Source organism: Rhinatrema bivittatum, chromosome 7, assembly GCF_901001135.1.
Source record: "Rhinatrema bivittatum chromosome 7, aRhiBiv1.1, whole genome shotgun sequence".
Lineage (NCBI taxonomy): Eukaryota > Metazoa > Chordata > Amphibia > Gymnophiona > Rhinatrematidae > Rhinatrema > Rhinatrema bivittatum.
The window spans coordinates 189,043,737-189,066,344 of record NC_042621.1 but is presented as its reverse complement, the minus strand read 5'-3'; the positions used below and the strand labels follow the sequence as shown (position 1 = coordinate 189,066,344).

The 22,608-nt window shown below is 42.1% G+C and overlaps 1 protein-coding gene across 2 annotated transcripts in view; it reads right to left on the bottom strand.

The window, feature by feature from the left end:
- Positions 1 to 10,410: 10,410 nt before the first annotated feature.
- The window catches only part of VPS26A (VPS26, retromer complex component A), a 123,637-nt gene continuing 111,439 nt past the window's right edge, over positions 10,411 to 22,608 (bottom strand). Inside the window, exons 9-10 of one of the 2 annotated variants that reach the window (XM_029609658.1) lie at positions 12,601 to 12,644; positions 10,411 to 11,435 (exon numbers count right to left, since the gene is read on the bottom strand). In XM_029609658.1, coding sequence (XP_029465518.1) covers positions 12,615 to 12,644 — 30 coding nt within the window. In that variant the 3' untranslated portion in view covers positions 10,411 to 11,435; positions 12,601 to 12,614. The remainder of the gene's footprint in view (positions 11,436 to 12,600; positions 12,645 to 22,608) is intronic. The other variant, XM_029609657.1, reaches the window with a different exon arrangement.

The window sequence follows — 22,608 nt, the reverse complement described above, 5'->3', positions numbered from 1 at the left end:
TAGCCTCACCCGGGATGGGGGTAGGTGGGCCTTCTCTGTCTCCCTCAGACCGAGCAAATCTTGCCGCCACTGCACCCCGACTTCCTTTTTTCCTGAAAACCTGCCCCGAAGTGCCCGCTTGCTTCCTCTTTCACCTCTCTCCCTCATGTTCGCTGCCTCCATGCGACGATAAATCCCCTTGCCCTTTGCCTACCGGCACAAAATTCTGGCGCTCCTTCCCTTAGTCTCCCTCTCGGCAAACTGCTGCGCTGCCTGCCGACCCTGACGTCAATTCCCCTCAACCAATCTGTGCCTCCTATTTGAATTTCTCCTAACTGCTTCCCCTCCTCCCCCCGACCTCAGGGCATTGCCTCCTGCACACGCTTTTCCCCTGTTTTATATCCGCCATGCTGTAATCCAGCATGACTTGCTTTCACTAAAGACTCATCAGACTAATAATGTCACTCATTAGAGCTATAGAACACATCTATTTGGAGAAACTTCCCTAACAGAAACTATGTAAACATTATAACATCGATGTACCAACAAAGCATTGGGAGAACAACCCTAACAAAAGAGAAAAAAGAAATTGTGATCACCTGGGACATTCCTACTCCCACCGACAATAAAATCAGATATTGTGGTAAAGGCAAAAAACACAAGAACGGCATCGCTGATAAAGATGTCGGTATCCAGTGACTATTCTGTGGATTGAGATTCTTAAGTACCAAGGGATACAATCAAAAAAATGGCAGAAAGATACAGAAATAGTCCCAATTATATTGGGTGCCAATGGCTTAATTAAGAATTTCCAAGCACACCTTAATATATTACCTGTCGAGATTACATCCTGTGAACTCCAGAAGAAGGTTCTCTTTGGCACAATGAAAGTACTAAGAAGGGTATTAGCAATAAAGTTGAGAGCTTGAGACTGTTCCCATGAAATCCTGGTTTATGAATGAGGTTCATTCCTGTCAAGTTATGTGCAAAACAAACCCTGTTATGTTAGACCACTCCTTATACGTGGGATTTCTCCTCTCCTCTCCTCAGTTGTCTGAGACAGAGGTCATATTTATTTATTTATTTATTTACAGAATTTATAGCCCACCTTATTACCAGGCAATCTGCTCAAGGCAGGTAACAATCAAATAAAATACATTATAGCAATAAAAAACAATGCATTCACTAACATTTAAAATTCAACAAGTAAAAGCCCTGCTGTATAACTGAGCCTTTAAAGCTTTTTGCGTTTTAGAAACAGAGTTTAAAGCTTTCCTAAAACACTTATCTGCCATACCTCTTTTATGACCTCACTCTGGGCTATAGCAGGCTGATTTTAAAACGAGTGGGCGTGCACCCATACACAAGCAGAGATAGCAAGTGTTGCTTACCTGTGACAGGTGTTCTCAATGGACAGCAGGATGTTAGTCCTCACATATGGGTGACATCACAGGATGGAGCCCTGTATGGAAAACCTTTCTGTCAAAGTTTCTACAAAGCTTTGACTGACACTGGCACACTGAGTGTACTGAGCATGCTCAGTCTGCAATTATCCCTGTGAGCCACAGGTGTCTCCCTCAGTCTCATCTTATAGCTAAAAGCACAAGCAAAACTAAAATAAACGTAAAAACGTATATAGACCCAACTCCGCGGGGTGGTGGGTGGGTTTCGTGAGGACGAACATTCTGCTGTCCTGTGAGAACACCTGTTACAGGTAAGGAACACTTGCCTTCTCACCGGACAAGCAGGATGGTAGTCCTCACATATGGGTGAGTACCGAGCTGAGGATGCCCGAGAGTGCACCAAATGTACCCAAAGGCCTGCAACAGGCACAACAACTGGGGTGTAATTTGGTAGAGGGCATCCGCACCCTACCGGGAAGGTGGAAGGGTGTTGGTACCTTATGCTAGAAAAAGGTTACGCAAGACAGACTGGCCGCAGATGGAATCCTGTCTTCCAGCTTTGTCCAGGCAATAATGGGCTGCAAATGTATGGAGGGAACTCCAGGTGGCAACCTTGCAGATGTCAGGAAGCGGCACCAATCGAAGGTGCGCTACTGAAGTCGCCATGGCCCTCACAGAGTGTGCTTTAACATGGTCTTGGAAAGGAATGCCAGCTTGCTGATAGCAAAAGGAGATGCAGTCCGCCAACCAGGAGGAAAGAGCCTGCTTACCCACAGGTTGCCCTAACTTGTTAGGATGGAAAGAGACGAATAATTGAGTGCTCTTCCTGTGGGCAACTGTACGGTCTAGATAAAATGCTAGAGCCCGTTTACAGTCAAGGGTATGCAGAGTCTGTTCCACGGAGTTGGAGTGGGGCCTGGGAAAGAAGATAGGTAGTATGATGGATTGATTAATATGAAACTCCGAAACTACCTTAGGTAAGAATTTAGGGTGAGTGTGGAGTACTGCCCGGTCCTGCAGGAGTTTAGTGTAAGGTGGATAGGTAACTAGGGCCTGTAGTTCACTAACCCTGCGAGCTGAAGTGATAGCCAAAGGGAATAACACTTTCCATGTGAGATATTTTAGGTCACAGGAGTGAAGAGGTTCGAAAGGTGGTTTCATAAGGCGACCAAGAACCAGATTAAGGTTCCAAGATGGGGCCGGAGGACGTAAAGGTGGCTTCAAATGGAGCAAGCCTTTAAGAAAGCGTGTTACAAGGGGTTGTACTGAAATAGGGACACCCCCGATACCTTTATGGAAGGCGGCTACCGCACTGACATGCATTCTAATGGAAGAGGTCTTTAGACTTGATTCTGATAAATGCCAGAGATAGTCCAAGAAATTGGACAGGAAAGGGGATCAAGGGACTGAGAAGTGCACCATGATGTATACCTTTTCCATTTGTATGAATAAGATTTTCTTGTGGAAGGCTTTCGTGAAGCGATCAGGACACGAGAAACTGAATCAGAAAGGTTAAATGGTTGAAGGACTAACCTTTCAACATCCATGCCTTCAGAGACAAGGCTTGGAGGTTGGGATGGAGGAGGCATCCGTCGTTTTGAGTGACCAGATGCGGGTCCTGTCCCAGAGGAATGTGCCTGCGGATGGAGAGATCCTGGAGTATGGGAAACCACACTTGGCGTGGCCAGTGCGGTGCTATCAGGATCATGGTTCCCCTGTCCTGACGTAGCTTCACGAGAGTCTTTGACAGAAGAGGAAGTGGAGGGAATGTATAAAGCAGACCGGTTGTCCACGTGAGGGAGAATGCATCCCTGGGCCGAGAGTGCTGGCTCTGAATGAGAGAGCAGTAATTGTCCACTTTGTGGTTCTGAGGGGACGCAAAGAGGTCTATGTGGGGATAACCCCATTGCTGGAATAGAGTGGTTGCTACCAAGGGAATGAGGGACCACTCGTGTGGGTGGAAGACATGGCTCAGTTTGTCTGCCAAGACATTGTTCACTCCCGGCAAGTAGGTGGCTCTGAGGTACATGGAGTGGGAGAGAGCTTCTGCCCAAATCTGCTCAGCTTCCTGACACAAAAGTAAGGTACCTGTGCACCCCTGCTTGTTTATGTACCACATGGCCACCTGGTTGTCCGTCTGAATCAAGATTACGTGGTTCGATAGGCAATCTTGAAAAGTCCTGAGAGCATGTCGTATTGCTCGAAGTTCCAGGAAGTTGATCTGGTGTTTGGCTTCCTCTGGAGACCAGAATCCTTGGGTTTGTAAATTGTTTACATGGGCTCCCCAACCGACGTTGGAAGCGTCGGTTGTGAGAATTATTTGAGGATCTGGTAGGTGAAAAGGCAAGCCCTGTAGGAGGTTGGATTGAGTTTTCCACCAGACAAGAGACAGACGGAGTGCATCGGTGATGCGAACAATGGAGGACAGAGGCTGAACAGCTTGGATCCATTGTGATCTCAGAGTCCATTGCATGACTCTCATGGCCAGGCGGGCCATGGGAGTCACAAACTGAGGAGGCCATGTGTCCCAGCAGAATGAGGAATTGTCGAGCTGTTGCTGTGCGTTGAGACTGCAACTGGCAAGCTAGGATTTGGACTCGTTGATGAGGAAGGAAGGCTTTTGCCTGTAAGGTGTCCAAGTCTGCCCCAATGAAGGATAAGGTCTGAGATGGGATTAAGTAGGATTTCTCATAATTGACAAGAAACCCTAGAGAAAGTAGAGTTTGAATTGTCAGAGTCAGGGAGGACAGAGCGATTTGCTGGGTTGGGGCCCTGATTAACCAATCGTCCAGATAGGGGTAGAAGTGGACACCTTCCTTCTTGAGAAATGCTGCAACTACCACGAGGCATTTGGTGAAAACTCGTGGTGTGGATGCCAGGCCGAAAGGGAGCACTTGGTATTGATAGTGATTTCGGCCTACTAAAAAACGGAGGTATTTGCGATGAGGTTGAGTGATCGCAATGTGAGTATAGGCGTCTTTTAGGTCTAGAGAGCAGAGCCAGTCCCCTCTTTGCAGCAGAGGGAGAAGCGAGCCCAGGGTTACCATCTTGAACTCTCTGTGAAGGTACTTGTTGAGGGCCCGTAGGTCCAGGATTGGTCGAAGTCCTCCTGACTTTTTTGGGATCAGAAAGTACCTGGAGTAGAACCCTAGTCCTTGTTGTGAGGGAGGAACGGGTTCTATAGCGTTTGACTGGAGGAGAAGGGAAACTTCCTGCTCGAGAAGAACAGAGCGATCGGTGAGTCCCCACGCCTGCATGGGTGGGGAGTCCGAAGGGAGAGTCAGGAAGTTGAGGTGGTAACCGTGTGCAATTATCGCTATCACCCATTGATCTGTGGTGATATGATACCATTTTTCTAGAAAGTGGCTTAACCGACCTCCTACTATGGTTGGAAGAGGGATTTGGCAACTGCTCTCTAATTGAAAGCCAAAAACCCGATGCAGGGCCAGGTTGTGGAGCTGCTGCGGGCTTTTGTTTTCGAGACTGGCGAGGCTGAGATTTATGGTAAGGCCTCGCAGACCTAGACTTGGTTTGTGGGGGATAATACTTCCGTGGACGGAAGGACTTTTTTGGGTCCTTCTTGAACGGCTGTTTAGAAGGTAAGTCAGAAGGAATGGATGAGAGCTGTTTAAGTGTCTCATGATGATCCTTCAATTCAGCAACTATTTGCTGAATTTGCTCACCAAACAAATTATCCCCTAGACAGGGCAGGTCAGAGAGCCTGTCCTGAACCTCCGGACGAAGGTCAGATGACTTAAGCCAAGCCAAGCCCAGCGTATTGCGGAGATGGCCGTAGCAGAAAGTCTGGTGGAAGCATCAAAGATGTCGTAAGCTGTTCTTATCTCATGTTTCCCAGCTTCAAACCCTTTATTTAGTAGGGATTGAAGTTGTGGTTGGAACTGCTCTGGTAAGGTATCTGAGTACTCCTGTATCTGTTTAAGAATGACCCTATTGTATTGGGTCATATATAGCTGATAAGAGGCTATTCTGGAAATTAGCATGGCTCCTTTGTATACTTTCCTACCTATACTATCTAGGAATTTATTTTCCTTAGTAGGAGGTATGGAAGAATGTGGCTTTATTCTTTTAGCTTTCTTTTGAGCTGACTCTACCACAACAGAGTGGTGGTCTAGCTGAGGTTTCTGAAAGGCAGGAGCTGACTGTACAAGATAGGTAGAGTCAGCTTTTTTGTTTACTGGAGCAACAGATCCAGGAGATTCCTAATTCTTTTTTAGAAGGTCCAGAAAAACCTGATGAATTGGAATAGAAGTGATGACTTTAGGGGCATCCAAGAATTGGAGCAACTCCATCATCTGGTGCCTGTCATCTTGCTCCGATTGAAGCTGAAAAGGGACCAACTCCGACATTTCCTTCACAAAATTTATGAAAGAGAGGTCCTCAGGAGGAGAACGCTTTCTACTCCCCGCAGGAGAGGGTGGTGAAGGCAAATCATCGGTGTCTGTGGAGGTATCATCACCCCAGGTGTCATAAGGATCAGGTTGCTGACCTGTAGGACCATGAGGGGGTTGGATACCTGAAGGTCCCGGTTGAGGCTCCGAGAAACTTGAAGGAATTGCCGGGGGTATCGAGAATGTCCTCGATGGCATCGGTGCCAGTGTCGGCATCGAAGGTATGGGTGCCGTCATCGAAATTCTCGATGGAGCTGATGTGCGTATCGCCCCCGTGGAATGTATCGGTGGCGAGGGACGACATGGTACTGATGGTACTACCCCCGAAGGGGGAATTCAGTACGGTGTTTCTCCACCCGATGAGATAGCTGTCGGAGACCCGGGTATCACCGGAGGAAGGGCAGTCATAAGCGCTTCCATCCAGGCAAGCAGCGGTGCCAGTGCTGCTGGAATCGGGTCGGTGACCGGTTCCACTCTCGGTGCCGGAGGAATCTGGAACCGTTGCATCGCCTTGTCGATGGCCTCCTGGACCAGCCGGTCCAGTTCTCCCCGGAGACCTGGGGTAACAATACCCGGCTCCACGGGAGAGGGAGGCTGAGGCTGAGCCGGAGGGACCACCGTCACCGGTGGAGTCGCGGCTCCCAAACCCCGAAGGGGTGAGGGTTGCCTCTGTGTCTGCGAGACAGGAGTGGACGGTGCCACTTCTGGTCGAGACTTCTTCGTAGGAGGCTCGGACAGTACTGAGGTCGATGACTTCGATTCCTCGATGGTCCGAGACTTGTGACGTCGATGGCGGTTTTTCTCTCCGATCCCCGCGATCTTCGGGGGAAGGGACAGGAGTCTATGGCCGCGGAGACATCGATGGCAGGCGGTCACCGGGAGGCTGTCGACGATGGTGAGACTTCGACGGTGCCAGTTCCGATGACATCGATGCAATCGATGGCGTCGGAGTGTGAGCATGGAAAAGGAGTCCCATTTTCTCCATTCTGGCTTTGCGACCTTTTGGTGTCATTAGGGCACATTTGGTGCAACTCAGGACATCATGCTCACTCCCCTAAACACAAAACACAGACTCTATGTGGGTCTGTGATGGACATAGTACGTGTACAGTCCGGGCACAGACGGAACCCCGACGCCATGGCCATAAGCCATAAATTTAGCCGCGGGACGGTAGACTGCTAATAGGCCTTGAGGGCCGAACTCGACGGTAGTCGACAAAAACAACGGCAAAAAACTTACCGAAGTACCGCGGAGCAAAATTTGAAGAGGGGAGACCCCTGAGGGGCAAATTTTTCTTCAAGAAATTAGTTGAAGAAATTCCTGTCAGGAATGTGGTAAGAGCTCCTTAACCGCGTGGCTTACTGCTGCGCAGAAAAAAGAAGACTGAAGGGAGACCCCTGCTGGCTGCAGGGTTAGTGCTGTGCTGGGCATGCCCAGTAGGGGCCAGTCAAAGTTCCTGAAACTTTGACAGAAGTTTTCCGTGGTTGGGCTCCATCCTCAATGTCACCCATTTGTGAGGACAACCTTCCTGCTTGTCCTGTGAGAAAAATTTTAACACCGAATTGCTTTCAATCTCTCTATCTGATACAATCTTAAGGGGTTTTGACTCTGGTCAAAATTACCTGTTAATTTTATTAGACTTGTTGGCTGCCTTCGATACGGTTGATCACCGTATTCTCATAACACGACTAAAAGAAATAGGAATACAGAATTCTGTTCTAGATTGGTTTACATCCTAAGCAATCGCAGTTTCCAAGTAAAAATAAAAAATACCCTTTCTAATACTTTTCCATTGGTAACTGGCATCCCACAGAGCTCTACCCTTTCTGCGACATTGTTCAATATTTATCTTTTACTTGTTTGCCACTTTTTATCAGGGTTAGGGGCCTTAACTTTCATATATATGCCGATGACATTCAGTTTCTTGTACCTATTAAAGATTCTTTAGATAAGGCAGTAAAGACTGTTTCAGTGTATATAGATATGATTAATCAGCTACTTGTACCCCTGAAATTAATTTTGAATACCAATAAAACTGAGATACTATTCTTAGAACGTAAATCTACAACAAGGGTTCTTTCGCCCATCTCGCTTAAAAATAATGTAGAGACACACCCATGCACTTTTGTTAGAGACCTCGGTGTTACAATTGATACAGAACTTGGGATGAAAAAGCATATTGCGTTAAAAGTTAGAGAAGGTTATTATAAATTACTTACCCTTCGTAAGATGAAACCTATGTTAGCACCAACAGAGTTCAGAACAGTTTGATTCTGTCAAATATAGATTACTGTAATGCATTATTGCTTGGCCTACCTAATTGTACCATTAGGCCGCTACAGGTTCTACAGAATGCAGCAGCATGCGTATTAACTGGAACAAAAAAATGTGAACACATCACTCCTGTTCTAATATCTTTACACTGGTTGCCTATAAAATATCGTGTGCAATACAAGGTAGCTTGCATTTTACACAAGATATTATATGGAAATAACATAGAATGGTTAAATTATTCAGTACATCTACATGTTCCACAAAGAGACCTTCGATCTAGCAATAAAGGTCTCCTATCTGTACCAACTATTAAGTCAGCAAGGCTCAGCGAGGCTCGTGACAGATCAATCTCTATCGCAGGCCCCAAATTATGGAATACACTGCCAACAGACTTAAGATTGCAAACAGACATCAAGAAATTTAAAACAGACTTGAAGACGTGGCTTTTCACATGCGCATACACAGAAGCGTAATTTAGTTAAATTTTATTTTAATTTAGTTATTTTAAGATCATAATCACAATGCATTAATGTTTTAAAGTTTCAAAGTTATAGATTCATGGTTTTATTGTTTTAGCTTGATTAAGATTTTCATTTTATGATTAGTCTATTAACTTGTCACTGATTAGATTACTATATTATTGTATACAACTGTATTTTATGTACACAGTTGTGATGGTTGAATAACTGATGTAATGGTATATAAAACCAAATAAACTATGATTACAAATTAAAATGGTTTGTGTCTGAATAGTTTCCATTTTTCCACATATGATTTTCCCTTTTTAAAAAATGTATAAGATATAATGTAGATCTTCACAGCTGGTGATTGCATATTTTATATTTCATTAGCATTTTGGAATTTAATTTTTAATATGCCAATAATACTTAATCTGAAGTCAATTTCTTGGCTTTTACAGAAGTTATAGCCTTAGAAGAGGATCGTCAATTAATTTAAACTGCCTGTTTTTTCATGTCTTTCCTCCTGTACAAGACAGGAAACAAACATAACAATGGTATTGAAGGCTGGAAAAGAAAAGACATTAAAATAACTTAGCAGGCCTTATTAGATTAGCACTAGTCCATACATGCACACATTCACAAATCATACTTTCGGCAAGCATTCTGTATACTAGAGCATTTTTTAAATTAAAATCACACTTTTCATATTATAAATCTTTGCTTTACTGTGCATTATTTAAACAGGATTGTAAACATAGCAGTAATTAAAGAGGCCAGCATCTTAAACTTTTATTTATTATAATAAATGGTTACATAAATTTGAGGCTGGTTAAATACAATCTTTTTCAAAATAGTTTGTAATTGTTTATACATTACATGCAAGTGACCATGAAAATATTTGGCATATTTTGCTTTCCAAACTTCTGAACAGGCACTTACATAAGAATGGGAATTCAAATTTATTTTCATTAACAGACAAACACATTAAAATACATATTCCAGCACATATTACATAGAATTTAACAGTACAGATCAGTGAATGTTATCAAAGTGCCATAGTAGTAAAACGAAAGCATCTTGCTTACTCACAAAGTAAGGTAATTGACAAAACTTGCACTAAGAGAGAAAAATATCCTGGCGCTTAAGCCAAGCTAAAAGTGCAAGTCGGCTTTCCCACAGCAGGCATCCTTGTTGCATATCTATCTCTCTTTTGCATCAGACTTCAATATGCTTGCATGTGAACACATGGATGATGACCCGGCAACTGATACTGATCAGACTTAAGAGCTTAAAGAAGATACATGGCTAATTTTGCTAGGGTGTTTTCATTTTTGTTAACATTTTTCGGATCATTAACTGGATAAGAACACAGATTGAGAAATTATTCCCTCTACCCACACTTGCTAAGGATAGATTCATATCTATATTACATATTATTCTTCTGTGATGGTTTCAAGAAGGTATGATGAGACAATGAAAATAAGGTTATAATTATGTACCACAAAAATAAAATCTTCAGTAGCTGGAAAGCTGCAGTGTATTTAATGTGCTCCTTTTGGGCCATATTCAGCAAGATGTATTAATACACAGAAACCCCGGAGTTCAGTCTGGATTGCAGACTGGCTCACTTAGGGTCTCTGCATACTTAAGGCACCCTGTAGGAACCGATATTTGCTTCTGGATCAGGTCCTCAGTGTACTTTTTTTTTCTTAACAGGAAATTGTCCATTGTAGTATTTATAGCAACTAAAGTGTAATATCTTTTCCTTATAACTTTTCCAGTCAAAATATTATTAAATTATGCAAATAACTACAGCTGTGCTGCAGTTTGTGTTCCTGAGCAGTCACAAGTTACATCATTCTGTAGACAACTTGTCTGAATAACTCTGCCTTTTTTTTTTTTTTTTTTTTTTACTTCTTTTGTAAATATAAGCTATATAATTATTGGAACATAACCCAATGAAAAATATTGCTGTTTTATTTAAATAACTTGTTACAAATCCATGTTAAACCAAAATATGAAGCGCCATTAACCTGTATTACTCAACACTGCTAGATTTTTAGAAAACCTGGAACATGGCTCCTTACTGACATAGCTGAAAGGAATTTTTACAGCATAGTAAGACACTATTTGAGATTGAACAGAGATAAAAGAAGTACAGCTCTATCGATAGAGAAGACTTCATAAGAAAAAAGGCTTTCAAAATTCATATTTCATTCTAGGTGCAGAGTAACATGGGCAGATATACTTAAATTAATCCAGTAGCTACTACTACATAAAGAACATTAATCTCTAGCTTTATTGTTTAGAAAGGAGGTAAGGAAATTTCTCATTTGGGATGTGAATACTGAATGTGCAAAGACAGCCAGAACCTAGAATTTATTGGTAATATATAAATATGTATCTTTCAGAACAGAGGCATATTTACATATGACACACAGAAAGCAAAATGTGCAATCTTTATTTCAGGAGAGTAAAAGGCTTAAGTTAGAAACATACCAGCACATATGCATAGAAACATGAGCTTGAAGCATACATGAGAGGATGAAAGTAAAATCTATGGTACCAAATGGTAGCTTGATGACCTTTCCAGTGTTTTTTTTTTTTTTTTCAGAAAGCTCTTTGCATTTATACACATATATACATACACACTTGAAGAATGTTTAGTAGTATGGTAAAGTAAAAGCAGCAATGTGAGATGACGGAAGACAATTACGTTGGAGTTTTGGCCTTTTGTCTTTTCCTACCAGCTGCTGCCATCTTTAGCCTGCTGATCTTTAACAACTCTTTTTCTTTCTTTACATTTCAGGCTGTTCAGCAGACGCTTGTGGCTCTGGAGATTCAAAACGCTGATGAAAATTTGTTCTTTTCCTCAGTTTCTCTGGTGCTTTTCTCCACAAAATAATCTCCTAATGGAAAAAATGCCAAATATTAACATATTTACATTTTCATTTGTTCAGCCACCAACTTGTAACCACAGCCCCTGGTTTCCTGTGTCAGATTTTTCAAAAATCTGTGACAATTGTGGCAAATTTGTATAAAGATTCACATCTCTCAGAATGAAAAACATAACCATTTCTTTTTATTGAAAATCTTTCACATTGTTTAAAAACAATTAAAATATACAAATACAAAATTTACCAAGTATAAGAATCAAATAATTATTAAGTAAAGACCTAAGTTAAACATTTAACTGCGACTTGTCACTTTGTTTTGAATTAACTAGTGAAACCATCCTTTTTCTTGAGAAAGCCCTTATCTTTCCGAGTATATGAGTTTACATATGCTGAAAATGCTGTCAGTATTAGGAGTCTGTCATGCTGTTAAGGAATCAGATATGATATATTGGATATGTGGTAATAGACACAAAGGGTGTGAATTAGCAAAAGTTTGAAAGGCTCCTATGAACTGAAATTTATGTCCTCTGTCAGCTGTGGGACACTAGCAGTTGCAGACTTCCAAAACACAACCAGGTCTTTCACAGCTGATGGGTACGCAGGAGCAAGAACCTTTGTATAAAGATATCCCTTTAGAAGAATTTCATCACTCCATCCAGGATTTTATTTTAAGAAAAATTTGAGGGCTCTCACATTGACTTTTTTTTCTGTCCACTCCAACCTCACTCTTTCCTCCTGTTCACTTCAGGAGAAGAGGAAAAGAGGGAGGGGACTGCATTAGGGAGCAGAGTGCCTCTTCTCTTCATTAATTTGCTGCTTCAGTCACAGCCTCATGCCCTTCCCCACCTGTTCCCCACAGGCTGCTTGTGAGGGAAGAGGCTGGAGCAGGAACGAGAGAGCGCCAACTGAAGGCAGGCATCCTGCAGCTTTCTTGAGAGGATTGAATTAGGAGGTGTGGGTGGGGTGGGAGCTTTAGGTTTGTTGATTGAGTGGCAAATTGTAAATTATGCAGCAACAGGCTAATTATGCATTTTCTCCCATGGCCACAGAATGAGAAATTACCATTTACCTGATAATTTCCTTTTCTTTAGGATAGTCAGATTAATCCAAAACAAGTGGGTTATGCACCTCTTCCAGCAGATGGAGACGGAGCAAACTGAAGTCACAGTATACATACCCCCTGTAGTGACATCAGCCTGCCAGTATTTTCTTCAAAAGCAACTGTGGACAGATTAGCAAAAAACTTGATTAAAAACAGATAACCATTTCAATACTCAGTCAACAGGCAACACTGAGCTCACACAAGAATGCATTAACACTAGCTTAGGGACTGGACTAACACTTACCGGTAATCACTAACATATAACCATGCAGGATGACCATAATACAATCATTGGTAGCCAAGGGAGGGAAGCTGGATTCATCTGACTGTCCTAAAGAAAAGGAAATTATCAGGTAAGTAGTAATTTCTCATTTCTTAGCATCCAGTCAGATGAATCCAGAACAAGTGGGATGTACCCAAGCTACTCCCAAATAGGGTGGGAGGCTGCCTGTGGTCCAGACAAAACCACATGTGCAAATGCTGTGTCCTCCCAGACTTGTACATCCAGTCAGTAATACCAGGAAAATGTATGAAAGGAAGACCATATAGCTGCTTTGGAAATGTCGACGGGAGACAATTTCACTTTCGCACATGTCACTGCCTGAGCCCTAGTGGAATAAGCCCAAACCTGACTAGGGAACAGCTTTTCAGAATCTACATATGCAGCTGTGAGTAGCTCCTTGATTCAGCAAGCTATTGTAGTCGGTGAAGCCGGTTCTGTCTAGTACCACTATGAAGTACAAAAAAGCAATCCATTTTCCGTAAAGGCTTAGTAACTTCCAGATATTTGAATATGTGTCTCTTCACATCCAAGAGCCGTAAGATGGTATACTCTTCTGCATTTCTTCCTCTATCCAGAGACGGTAGGGAGATAGAGTGTTTCAGGTGAAATTCAGTGACCACCTTCAGTAAAAAGGAAGGAACCATACACAACAATCGCCCCTGGAGTCACCCACAGGAAGGCTCTCGGCAAGACAGGGTTCGCAGTTCAGATACCCTAGGCGCCGAACAAATTGCCACAAGAAACACAGTCTTCAAGGTCCATAACCACATGGACAGAGTACATAATGATTTATAAGTAGGGCCCATTAAAAAATCCAATACCAAATTAAGACTCCATAAGGGCACTGGAAAACTGCAAGGGAGGACGAAGGTGTTTCACTCCTTTCAGGAAATGGGCCACATAAGGATGAGCCAATTGGGAACCCTTATATACCTGACCTCTGAAACAGGCGAGGACCGCTCTTGTATTTTCAAGGAATTGAGGGATAAGCCTTTATTCAAACCATCCTGCAAAATTCCAAAATGAGTGGGATCTTGGCCAAAGAGGGAAGAGTATGTCAATCCTCATACCAGGCCTCAAAAACTCACGAAATCCATGCATAGACCAAGGAAGTGGAAAACTTTCTAGCTTTTAGCAAGGGAAATCACTTCTATCAAGTAACCACATTTCTGCAAGTGAGCTCTTTCCATACCGTAAGACAAAAGAGAGTCAGATCTTTCTGAAAAACAGGTCTCTGCCATAACAGATTCCTGTATATTGGAAATTGAAAGGGGGGGGGGGGTATCCACCAGGAGCTGCCACAGATCCGCATACCATGGTCTCCTGGAATGGAGGAGTAGCCTAGTGGTTAGAGTAGTGGGTTACAAACCAGGGTTCAAATCCCACTGTTGCTCCTTGTGACCTTGGGCAAGTCACTTTACTCTCTGTTGCCTAAGGTACAAAATTAGATTGTAAGCCCTCTGGGAATAGGGAAATATCTATAATACCTGAATGTAATCCGCTTTGAAGTGCCACAAAGCGGAATACAAAAATCTAAATAAATAAATAAACAATAAGGAGCCAGTAAAGCACCATCCCATTCTGGTGCTCGATTCTTCAAATCTATCTGCCCAACACAGGCCATAGAAGAAAGGCATACAGTAAATTGTTTCCAGGCCCCTCCTGCACTAGTGCATCAATCCCCAACGACTGAGTCTCTACTGTGACTGAAGAATCGCGTGACTTTCACATTATGAGAAGTTGCCAGCAGGTCTAGAAACGGAAGACCCTAGCGATCCAGAATCAGCTAGAATGCAGCACTGGCATAAATTAGTGGGCACTCCAGATTGAGAAGCCCAAATGTGACAGGCAGAGCAAAGAGAAAGTTGCTTAAGTTTCTTAGGAACCAGTGCCAGTAGGCTGACAGTGCGCTGAGCGATGACCGGAGGCTTGCATCTAGCAGGTTTTTTTTTTTGCTTGTTTGTTTTCTTTTAAGAAGTCCAAACGTTCTAGGCGTCCAAAAACTTAGGTGTCTCAAATCTAGACGGCCCAATACCTAGGTGCCAGTAATAGGGGCACAGCTCAAAAGTTGATTCACTTGTGTGCATAAGTAAACATGGGCCACTAAAGCGCCTCTTAACTTGGACGCATAACAAGGCTTGACTAGACGTCCAGAAAACTGGATGCACGCATAGATGCACAACTAGACGCACATGCCGAACAGACAATCCTGTAGATGGCAGCCTAAGAACTGCGTGAAAGGCTGTTGAGGCCTACCTCGCGGCATGCAACAAAGAAGCCTGAGAGCATGGCCTAGAATATGGAGGATGCTCAACCTGCCAGGCTGTCCACATCCCTCGACCTCCCATGGAGTGGGACAAACATTGGAATGGCATGCCGAGCATGGAGACTGGGGGGAAGGAGGAAGCCCTATCAAAAAACACTGTCCTTCACTGTCTCTGTATTTATTGTATTCTCTCTTTTTTCCTTTTTTTTTTTTTTTTAAACTTACTGGAGCTCAGCCTTATCTGGCTGAGTACAAAGACGGTCTCTGGCTGTGAGGGGAGAGGGCAATTACCATCGCTGCTGCGCTTGACTTCCTGCCTTTCAGCTGCTTAAACAGCTAAGTCCATGCCAACTCAAAAACCAGCTACTGGTCCAAGGCACTCATCTGAGGGACCATGGAAATCACCTCAAGAATTCTTAACTGGGGGAGGGACCATTTGGTAACAGCAGGATAACGGGGCAAATTATTTTTCCTTATTTCTCCTTCTCAAATTGAAGCAATCCCCAGTAAGGAGATGCATGTCCACCATCTGCTGGAGACAGATAATTCTAACAGATTGATGTCAGTTTGCTCCATCTGCTGGTAGAGGTGCATAACCCACTTGTTCTGGATTCAACTGACTGGACGGTAAGAAGTCATGGAAGCCTGGAGTTACTGCTTGTAACCAAGTAATATGCTGGCTTTTCAACCACCGTATGTGTATGCACAATACCCCCAGGCTCCTGCAATTCTGCAGCCGCCAACAAGAGAAACCACAATAAGCAACATGCTGCACAAACAACAAACTTGAATATCCTCTATGCTAATTTAATAATCTGATGAAATCTACCATGCCTGCGGTCTTAGAACCCTATAATTAATCTCTCAATATCATGCTTCAATCCCTCTCCTTGCAGGTGGCTTTCAGAGGTGAAGCTGGAGCAGAAAAGCCAAACTTCTCTGCTTTCTAATTCAAGGGCAGATGCAATAAGATGCGTGTTGAAAACAGGCGCTTGTATTGAGCGCCCATTTTCCTAATGTGCATGCAATCACATCCCTGGGCACCTGATGTAGTATTTAAATGAGGGACTGTGTAAAAAAGGATGCACTAGGGGAGAATTGTGCATCCCTAGCACTCAAATGCATCAGGCAGCCACAATTGCAATGGGTGCTCATTATGTTCATTTTTATCTCGCTTCTGGCTGATTTTGCTGAGATTGCTGAAGACACCCAATAGCTAAGCACCCCTTGCTATATACATCTAAATTGTGCATCTAGAATGTATTTTTTTTTAATCAAGCCAATATACATTTATTTTTCAACACTGCAAGCAGTAAATTTAAGTGTCACAATGATACTAAGGAGGAGGAACCACAGAGGACTGTATTTTTTAATATCTCATGAGCCCCTGACTTGTGGATGGAGTTAAATTTGCCATATTAAAAAGTGTGTGTTGGGCACCTACCGATTTTCTACATCGGGAGAGAGGGTATTAGCTAATAGCCTCATCTACATGGAATTTACATATGATGGGAGCTCTCGGCTACGCATTTGTTTGGGCATGTGTTTTGGATGCACTAATCTCCTTATTGCATTGGGTGCTAGTCTCGTCCTGTCATGAAGGGAAAAGGAGAGAAAGGGGTGATTGTTGGAGTGGACAGTGCAATCAGTGTTTGATCCCTCAAAAGGTCTCTCTTTTCAACTTAAACCATAGACGATTACGATATATTTCCCGGATGGAGGGATGTCCCCTAAGAAGAAATATATCTGTTGCTAAACATACAACAATAGACAAAGACCTGGATATATTTTAGAAGTCACAACAAATAGAAGCAGCTATCTCTCCAATTAATCACTAAATAGATACAAGGAGAGAGGAGGAAGAATGTAATCCACAACTCCACAAGACATTTTTTTAATTTTTAATATCAACAAATGACAATATCATAAGTCAAGGCTCTATAAATCTTTAATCTGCAGCCTCTCGCCACGCAATGGGCCGCAGGCCATATTCAGCCTTTAGAGTATTTTTCATTTAATCATTTATTGTCATTTGTTGTTTTGTATTTAAACACTTATACTTTATTGTATCAATAGTTCTTTGTTGAATTTTTCACTTTTATATTAAACGCATCTTTCCCTTAAACTCTACCACCAAACACCAAATTTATAAAAAGGAATACTTAGCCCAACAAATCTGTTATATCACCAAGCTATGCTGTTCAAAAATGCTCCCAATATGAATCATGTTTCAACTGAACCTCAGTCTTCTTCAGGGGAAGAAGACTGAGGTTAGCCTTCCGAGAGGGCTAATAGGAAGGCTTCGCAGTTAGAAGATCGAGGATTGGCATCGATGTGAAGATTAAAATCTCCAAGGATTATGGCTGGAGAATCTAGTTTTAAGTATTTGGCTATGATTTCCACCATAGGAGAAGCGTCTTGATCTAAAAGACCAGGGGGAGCGTGAGGAGGATTTGGAGCGACTTGGATTTGAATAAGCCTACCTCCAGTTTAGGTATAGTATAGACAAATTCCAACCTCATTCCACTTTCACCCCCTCTATGCCTCCCGGTTCCATGGTCAGACCATTTCATGATCACCTCCACCATCAGGTCACTGACAGGATCTTCTGCGCCCCCTCAGGCGACCACTCTGTACTACAGAAAACCATGTCCTTCAGAAGACCTCGGCAACTCTCTAATCAAAGAACTTCCTAACCTGGATCTATCTAACCCCAATTCTGCTATTATCTCCTGGCAAAGTATTACTGAAACGATAGCCAATAATTTATGCCCACTGTCAAAAAAAAAACATAAATCCTTCTCAAAAATACAAGCAGCCATGGTTCTCTAATAAGCTCCATACCCAGAAGCAAAACCTAAGACGGAAAGAAAAAGAATGGAGGAAGAATCCCAATCCCCATTCTCCAACCATATACACAGCCGCCCTCCACCATTACAGAATGGCAACGCTTCGAACAAAAAGAGATTTCTATGCCCACTGTATCCACGATATGATGTTTGACGCGAAGGCTCTTTTCTCGTACGTATCGGAACTCACCAAAACTGCTCCCCCCTACCATCCCAGACGATACAGCCCAATCGAAGGCCAACGATCTGGCATTATTCTTTCAGAACAAAATCTCCAACACCCTGGCTAGATTACCTACCAGCTCAAACTCACTGCTTCCGGATACCCTCCACCTACCAAACACAGTCATAAGCTTAGAATCCTTTGATCCTACTCACACTTTAGAGGTGGAAAATCTGATAAAAAGAATGAAACCTCGACCCACCCTCTGACCAAATACCTTCAAAATTTCTGATTCTCATACCAGAAGACATCTCCAAATATCTAGCTAATATATCAATTGTTTCCCTCTCACATGGAATATTCCCAGATGCTCTCAAATCGGGCCACCCTCAAACCCATACTCAAAAAAACCGAACCCTGGACCCGGACGACCTCAACACTACCGCCCATTTCAATCTCTCGTTTTGTAGCTAAGATCATGGAGAAAATCCGTTAAATAAGCAACTTTTCAAATTACTTAGAAGACCATAATATCCTACACCTGTCACAATACGGTTTCCGAAAAGAACACAATACCGAAACCCTCATCTCACTCCTTGATCAAATATACATTGGCTTTGATAAAGGACAATCGTTCCTCCTAGCCCTTCTCGATATCTCTGCAGCTTTCGATACCGTAAATCATAATACCCTTCTAAACCGGCTATCAGACATAGGAATTGCAGGATCAGCTCTTAGATGGTTCGACTCCTTCCTTAGCAATTGAGGCTATAAGGTTAAAATCAATAACAAGGAATCCTCTCACACTAACGCCCCATTCGGAGTCCCCCAGGGCTCCTCCTTATCACCCACCCTGTTTAACATCTACATACTCCCTCTCTGCCCATTTACTCTCAAATCTAAAACTTAAGTTCTATATACATGCCTTTCCGGACTCTGACTGATGCTCTTCCACCAAATACAGAAAGACGGATTATCACCCATTAAACTGATACAGACATACCAAACACTGCACGTTAAACTTCTTGTTAAACTTCTATCATCCTCTTCTTCTTCTCCCAGTTAGAACCATCCTTGTTTTATTGTAACTGATTTTCCTGCGCACTTGTTATAACTTGTTATTATTTGTAAATGTATACTCTCATGTTATATTTATGCACGTTTATAATGTATTGATCACCCCTCGTTTTATGTAAACCGACATGATACGAATCTCCGTGAATGCCGGTATAGAAAAACTCAAATAAATAAAAAATAAAAAAAATATACGCAGATGATGTTCAAATTTTAATCCCCATATCCAATTCACTGGACTCAAACCTCAAATTATGGAACTCTCACCTGCAAACGATCAACCATCACCTTTCAAGCCTCAACCTGGTGCTCAACACTTCCAAGACAGAACTATTGCTAATCACCCCAGAAGGCAGTCCCTTCCATCACCAACTGCAATCTAACATACAAATATCCCACGCTAGAGATCTTGGAGTCATAATTGATAGTCACTTGAACCTAAAGCAATTTATAAAACACACGACAAAGGAGTGCTTCTACAAGCTACAAGTACTCAAAAAACTCAAACCGCTCCTATTCCATTATGATTTCAGATCTGTCCTCCAATCCATTCTGTTCTCCAAGATCGACTACTGCAATTCCATCTTGCAAGGTCTCCCGGCTTCTACTATAAAACCCCTCCAGTTGCTCCAAAATGCAGCGGCGAGAATTTTGACGAATACCAATCAGAGAGCGCATATCTCTCCCATTCTAAAAGATCTTCACTGGCTCCCACTAAACTTCAGGATTCTCCATAAATCACTCACAATTATCCACAAAAATATTCACCATCAGACCCCTCTTGATCTGCTACACCCTCTCAAATTGCACTCGACGGCCAGACCCTTAAGGGATGCCTACAAGGGATCCTTACATGTTCCTCTAATCAAAATTGTACACCATTCAAACATCAGAGACAGGACATTCTCTATCACAGGTCCCTCCATCTGGAACGCCATGCCTCTGGACCTCAGGCAGGAAACTTGTCTACTAACTTTTAAAAAGAAACTAAAAGACATGGCTGTTCTGCCGAGCCTTCCCCGCCTCTAGCCCAACAGCCTGACTTAGAATTGTTCCATCACTTATGTAAATAAACAAATGCTAAATCACGCTTACAAGTTATCATGAGGTCGGCTCCTTGCCTCCCTCCCATACTCTATTGAATATAGTACTTTATCTTCGTTCTCCCTCTCTTTTTTCCTACTCCCAGTTAAGGCATCCTTGTTATAATGTAACTTTATGCTCCTTTTAAATTGTCTCTTGTTGATTGGTTGGTTTATAGTTACTGCTTAGTTCGATGTAAACCGAGTTGATTTGTATCAAGAAAGTCGATTTATAAAAGCCTTTAATAAAATAAATAAATAAATAAAAAATGCTCTAAAGGCTGAATACGGCCTGCGGCCCATTGCGTGGGGAGAGGGTGCAGATTAAAGATTTATAGAGCCTTGACTTATGATATTGTCATTTGTTGATATTAAGAATTAAAAAAAAGTCTTGTGGAGTTGTGGATTACATTCTTCCTCCTCTCTCCTTGTATATATTTTAGAAGTCTGCAGATATTTATATTACAAAACTGGCAGAGATGGCATTAATTTGAATTAACAGCATGACAAACTCTGCTGATGCTGAGTGCAGCTTCAGTATATATAACCTCATAGACTTGGAAAGATGATCACGACTTTTTCAAAAAGATAAAAAGGATGGTTGCACTGTATTTCAAAGCAAAATTTAAAAAGTGGCATTTCACAATTAATGTTTAGTAACTTATATGTCTTTATTTGATAAATAGCCAATATTCGTATATGGTAGAAATGTTGTATTTGTGCTGTATAGTTTAAACGTTTAAAAACAAATATAAAAGGATTTCATTAAAAAATTGACTTTTTGGTATAGTGAGAAATGTGAAACTGTTAGTAAAATGGAGAATTTATCTGTTCATTTTTTCCATGAACCCTGCTACACCAGTCCAGTTTAGTCCAAATAGATGGGTTATGTCCCCTACAAGCAGATGGAGGCATAACACACATTTCCTCCATAACATCTTTGCCACCATGTAGGGTGGTGCAGCACAGATAAAACACAATATACCTATGACAAAGCACTGAAAACAAAACTATATTATTCAATTTAAAAATAAGAAATGTCAAACATACATGGCAAGAAATCCTCTCATATCCACTCTCCAGTACAAGAACTGTGGGGAGAAAAAGCAACAAACAGGATGGGAAACCACAACAGGTAGAAAGGAAGACCTGTTACTCAGAGTTCTACATCTGAGCTTAGAAGCAACTCAGACTCAAATACGCCCAAACTTCCCAGGAGGGTCCTGGACTGGTGTAGCAGGACTCGTGGAAAGAAAATTATACAGATACAAATTTCTCCTTCCATTTCTTCCTACTATAATCAGTCCAGTTTAGTCCAAACAGATTGGAAATACCCAACTACTTATAGAAAAAGAAGGTAATAGCTGCTTTATAAACGCCAACCCCAAAAGCTGTGTCCTCTTTAGCAGGAACATCCAATCAATAATGCTTCACAAAGGAATGTAAAGATGACCAAGTAGCCACCTTGCAAATGTCCTTCAGCGCAGAAAGAATGTTTTAGATACATTGGGGGCTAGGGTCATCTATGGGAACAGTAAGAGGCTCTATGTCAAAGATGGTTTACATCAGTCTGTGGAAGGCAAAAGGATCCTAAGTGAAAAATTTAAATCATATACCCTAAGGCATTTAAACTAGACGATGGGGGTGGCAAAGGAAACTGAAATGTCACCCCCAACATCTCCAAGAAGTGCGTGAAGACATTAACAAAAAACAATTGAATAGGGAAGAAAAGATGTCCAAGGAGAGAAGCTGGGAAGCTATGAGCACAAATGCCCATAGTCTGGACAACAAAATCCCAAATCTGCATGCTCTAATGGTGGAAACAGAGTTGGACATTGTAACTGTTACAGTGACTATGCACTTCTAGGGCAAATGAAAAAACCCCAAAACATTTTGCTGTGTTTTATTTTTTTCCTGCAAGGTTATGCTATAAAGAACTATAGCATTTCCTTGCTTCCCACAGACAGACAAATTCCTACAGTGACCTCCTGTGGCTGTGAGAAGGATTTTGGCACCAACAGAAGACTGCAGTATTGGGCCTAACTTTCTCCTGAAGGCCTGCAAGACTTCTGAATAGCACTCCCAAACAACTATGGCGTGCAAACAGAAAAAAATGATCTAGTCTTTTGCTTGGTAATGCAGAGCACCAACTGCTAATTCTGCTGGCTATTAAAATATTTTTGTCTTAAAAGAAAGCCATACCATCTATGTCAGACACTCAATATTTGAAAAGTAAATATCACTAGTAATATTAACTTTCTATAAAGTAACGTCTTAAGCCATTTTGGACATTCTTTCATCGGCTCAACTATAAAACTTCACTAATTTCCAGGAGAAGACATGTTTAAAACAGTTTGAAAGTTAGT